The sequence below is a fragment of the Scomber japonicus genome, chromosome 17 (genome assembly GCF_027409825.1).
Source record: "Scomber japonicus isolate fScoJap1 chromosome 17, fScoJap1.pri, whole genome shotgun sequence".
Taxonomy (NCBI): domain Eukaryota; kingdom Metazoa; phylum Chordata; class Actinopteri; order Scombriformes; family Scombridae; genus Scomber; species Scomber japonicus.
Window position 1 is genome coordinate 5,718,548 of NC_070594.1, and position 5,000 is coordinate 5,723,547.

Consider the following 5,000-nt stretch of genomic DNA (forward strand, 5'->3'; position numbering starts at 1 on the left):
ACTCATTAAACAAAACAAAAAATCAGCAGATGAATGACTACTGAAAATAGTTGTTAGTTGTAGCCCTAAACCACACACACACACACACACACACACACACACACACACACACACACACACACACACACACACACACACACATACACACAGTCATACTTACGTCATTTTTGGGGCATTTATTTATTTACATAGACTCACATTCATTTCCTGGAGACTTAAACTTAACCACTGACCCAAAAATCAGCATTTTATTACTTGGGATCATACACACACACACACACACACACACACACACACACACACACACACACACACACACACACACACACACAGAGGGAAGGATACTGAGCAGACGCAGGGCTGCAGCACACATGATGCACGGCTCCACGGTGACATACAGGGCCGTTCGCTCACACACAGTCCTCACATCCAGGTTGCTATGGCGACACCAGTCCAGGACCTGATCCAAGGCCACCATCTCAGCGTGGCGAGTGGCCTGCGACACACACAGACACACACACACACACACACACACACACACACACACACACACACAGAAATGAAATGTTTAGCAGGGTTTGACTGAGGTTTGTTCAGAGACGACTCATTCGTCATTTTTCTTACATTTTTGGTCTCGTTGACCTCGTTGCGTCCTTTCCCGATGACCTCATCGTTATAGACCATCAGACATCCGACCGGTACCTCTCCGTTATCCAGAGCGTCTTTAGCCTGCAGAGACACATTCACATGACGTTAACACATGAGCAGTTAGACAGTCACCAATACATCAAACAATAGAGAAGCTTTTGTTCCTTACTGATGGCTGATTACATTAAAATGTTGCATGACTGAGTTTAAATTAGACTAAACTGAATTATATGAAGAAAAAAATCTGTTTCTCTTCAGGTTAAAGTGATAGTTTAATGATATAAATGTTCTAGGTTGCATTTTAAGACTTTAAAGACTCTTTAAGGAAAGAAATGTGTGTCTAGAGCTGCAACAATTAGTCCAATAATCGATGAGTGTGTGAATATTTTAATATCTTTTGGTTGAGGACTGTTGTTCAGGACTAAAGAAAGCATTTAAAAAACATCTTATTCAGCTTTTGAGAAACAGTGATCGACATGTTTCACTATTGTCTGACCTGAACTTGTGGATTAATTGAGAGAAAAATCAACAATTTCACTGGTAATGAAAACTATGAGGCCTTTTACATGACATTTTATGATACAAACTTCAGTGTAAGGCTTCAATTAATGGATCACTTTCATCATTAATTGATCTGTTGATTAATCGATTAGTTATTAGGTCCAAAAAATTTAAGAAAATGAAGAGTAGTGTCAATTAAGCTAGTGTTACCCACATTAAACACATGCTCACTTCACCTCAAATGTCATGTTTTATCCACAAATTAAAGATAATTAGATTAGATGAACTTTATTGTCTTGAAGGATATTTGTCTTGGGCTAAAAATGTCAGCTGCACATAAACAACAAATGCATAATAAGCACAGAAAAACACAAACATATATAACATAAAATAACGAAAAAGTGCTTCAAAAGGTAAAATGATGCAGTAAAGCATATTGCACAATATCAGGTAGCAACAGTGTAAAAACAATAAAATGGATAAAACTATATAAATATACTTATTGTCGCACAGGAGAAAAGAAACTAGAAGATATTCACATTTAAGAAGCTGGAATCAACTTTGGCCATTCATTGAATAGTTGGCAAATAAGCGATAAAAGCTCAGTTATTAACAGTATTAAAACAAAGTAGTCTTAACATTATAACTAGCTGAATTATTAATATATTGATTGCTGATATCTGTCCATTATCGATCACCCACCATGTGAAACGCGCTGCACATCCATCTCTCAGCATCTTCATCAGAGGGGCAGAAACTCTCCTCCGTTCCCATGGCAACAATTACTACTATTAAACCTCAGTAAAACTCGTATAACTCACATTTAATGAAGTTTAAGGCTTATTATTTCACTTTTTAGGGACGATTTCTACAGCTGTAGTGTTCATAGCATGCAGCAGGAGGAAGAGGGGGAAGATAATATTGGTCGGACCAAGACCGGATGTTCCACATTTTGATGCGTCAAGTTAAAACAGTAAGATAGAAAGAAAACCGGAAATATGAAATATACTGAGTCTGATGTAGTTAAAGTATCACAATAAAAGTATATAAGTATTATGAGTGATGTAGTATGCAGTATTACAGTAACAGTACTGCAGTATTATAGTGATGTAGTATGCAGTATTACAGTAAAAGTACTGCAGTACTATGAGTGATGTAGTTTGCAGTATTACAGTAAAAGTACTGCAGTATAATGAGTTATGTAGTATGCAGTACTACAGTAAAAGTACTGCAGTATTATGAGTGATGTGGTATGCAGTATTACAGTAAAAGTACTGCAGAATTATAGTGATGTAGTATGCAGTATTACAGTAAAAGTACTGCAGTACTATGAGTGATGTAGTTTGCAGTATTACAGTAAAAGTACTGCAGTATAATGAGTTATGTAGTATGCAGTACTACAGTAAAAGTACTGCAGTATTATGAGTGATGTGGTATGCAGTATTACAGTAAAAGTACTGCAGTATTATGAGTGATGTGGTATGCAGTATTACAGTAAAAGTACTACAGTATTATGAGTGATGTAGTATGCAGTATTACAGTAAAAGTACTGCAGTATTACAGTAAAAGTACTGCAGTATTATGAGTGATGTGGTATGCAGTATTACAGTAAAAGTACTACAGTATTATGAGTGATGTAGTATGCAGTATTACAGTAAAAGTACTGCAGTATTACAGTAAAAGTACTGCAGTATAATGAGTTATGTAGTATGCAGTACTACAGTAAAAGTACTGCAGTATTATGAGTGATGTAGTATGCAGTATTACAGCAAAAATAGTGGTTTGGTCCCTCTGACTGATTTTATTTTGAAATCCGTAACCGGAAGTCTCATCGTATCTCTCTCCCGTTGACGCTCAGCACGTTAAACATGTCCGTAAAATAATCCGCACAAACTTTAAACTAGTACGAGGTGTTTTTTTGGCAGTTTTTTTTATCTTCGTGAATCCCTCATTGTGCGAGGATGTTTTCGTCTATCTGGAGTTTTATTAAACGCCATAAAAGGAAGTTTATTTTCTCCGCAGCTGTAGTTGGAGGTGAGTTCCTGTTAGCAGCTGAGCTACACGCCAGACTCCAGCAGAAAAACTCTACTTATAATCTTATTTTGACTATATGTTAAAATATTCATAATTTGAGACATATTTAAATAGCTATTATCAATATAGAGGAGTGTCTTTTTAATTTGGCATATATTTTATCTCCATTAAACAACATTATTTATAGTATAATCAGCTGTTTCCTTGCTCTCAGCCTCCCACCAGGTGTATTTTAATGGGAGCTAAATGAGGCAAAACTAAGCCATAAAAGTCAGAAATTTAACTTAAATGATATTTATTTATTCCGAGTTATAAATGACTTGTAACTCAGAGAAAGTGTTTAGTTATGTCTTATTTTAGGTGTTGCTTTTTATGAGTAATACATTTTTAAATTGATAGAAAATTGAATGAAGTTTGGTGTGAGGGCTGCTAGTTAGTTAGCTTTGTAATAACTTATTAAATCACTAAGCTGCTTTAATGCAAAGTAGAAATGAATTATAACAGGTGAATAACAGCTTTAACTAAACTACTGCTAGGTCAGTGTTATATAGATGTGTCTCCTGTAGCTGGAAATATAAGATGTCTTATCAAATGTCTACTTATTTGGTAATAAAATGGTGATAATTAATCTAGTAATGACATCAGCATGTGTTCAAAGGCCTGAAAATCCTTTAAAAGTGTATTTATAAGCTTATTAAAAGCTTTTGGAAATCATAGGATGTGATTATTTAGAGTATGACCCTTTTTATTTTTATTTTAACACCTTATAGCTTCTTTTCTTTGCTTTACAATAGACACATTTATAGATATGGTAGGTGTTAATCTATTAAATGACCTGCAATTGTGACTCATACCAAAGTAGGGCTGCAACTACTGATTGTGCAATATTATTTTTAGTTTTTAATCTATAAAATGTTAGAAAATGGTTAATAAATGGCGACTACTGCTTCCCAAAGCCCACAATGTTGTTCTTTAATGTCTTCTTGTCTTGACTGATAATCCACAATCCAAATATATTCAGTTTATTATCAAAGAAACCAGAAATATTCACATTTTAGGAGCTAGAACAAGATAATTTGTACATTTTGTCATCCAGACGATGAAGCAATCATTAAACAAAAACAGCTGACGACTAATCTACCAATCATTAAAGTTGGATTTCGTGTTATTTACTGTATTTATTATGAGCTTATACTCCTCCTAACTTGCCGTGCCTCCCCCAGGAGTGTACTTCCTGGGTAAATATGCCCAGACGAAGATCAGGGACATCCAGGAGAGGGAGGCGACGGAGTACATCGCTCAAGCCAGACGGCAGTTCCACTTCGAGAGCAACCAGAGGACGTGCAACATGACCGGTAACCAGCTCACACTCAGCTTCTCTGTCTCTTTATTTCTTTAGAGTTCAGCTGGATCAAAGCTACGATACAGGAAGTCAAAATTCACGTGAGATTTAAGAGTGTTTTTTATGTCACAGTGCTGTCGATGCTGCCCCCGCTGAGAGAAGCCATCGTCAATCAGCTCAACTCAGAAAGTCTCACCGCACTACTCAAGACCAAGTGAGTAAAAGCATCTTTAGTGGTGTTAAACAAATGATCCCTCAATCAGCTAACACACAAATATATAACACACTTACTGTATATTCAACCATTAAAGTCCGTGTAAAGTAAGAATAAATATGTGTTCTGAGTTTGACATACCACAGAAAAGTGTGTTGTTAACCACCCTGCCAAATTTGAATGATTAAAAAAATCACCAAATATATGAAATTAGGCTTCAAAGTTGTGTAAAAATCAGCCTCTTTCTCTGCTACCAACACT

The 5,000-nt window shown here is 35.9% G+C and overlaps 2 protein-coding genes across 2 annotated transcripts in view; one reads left to right on the top strand and one right to left on the bottom strand.

The window, feature by feature from the left end:
• The window catches only part of adat2 (adenosine deaminase tRNA specific 2), a 3,608-nt gene extending 1,574 nt beyond the window's left edge, over window positions 1-2,034 (bottom strand). Inside the window, exons 1-3 of the mRNA XM_053337572.1 lie at window positions 1,852-2,034; window positions 625-729; window positions 346-496 (exon numbers count right to left, since the gene is read on the bottom strand). Of these exons, the coding sequence (XP_053193547.1) occupies window positions 346-496; window positions 625-729; window positions 1,852-1,923 (328 nt within the window). The 5' untranslated portion in view covers window positions 1,924-2,034. The remainder of the gene's footprint in view (window positions 1-345; window positions 497-624; window positions 730-1,851) is intronic.
• Window positions 2,035-3,011: 977 nt separating this feature from the next.
• The window catches only part of pex3 (peroxisomal biogenesis factor 3), a 9,295-nt gene continuing 7,306 nt past the window's right edge, over window positions 3,012-5,000 (top strand). The window contains exons 1-3 of the mRNA XM_053337561.1: window positions 3,012-3,183; window positions 4,407-4,538; window positions 4,658-4,739. Coding sequence (XP_053193536.1) covers window positions 3,111-3,183; window positions 4,407-4,538; window positions 4,658-4,739 — 287 coding nt within the window. The 5' untranslated portion in view covers window positions 3,012-3,110. The remainder of the gene's footprint in view (window positions 3,184-4,406; window positions 4,539-4,657; window positions 4,740-5,000) is intronic.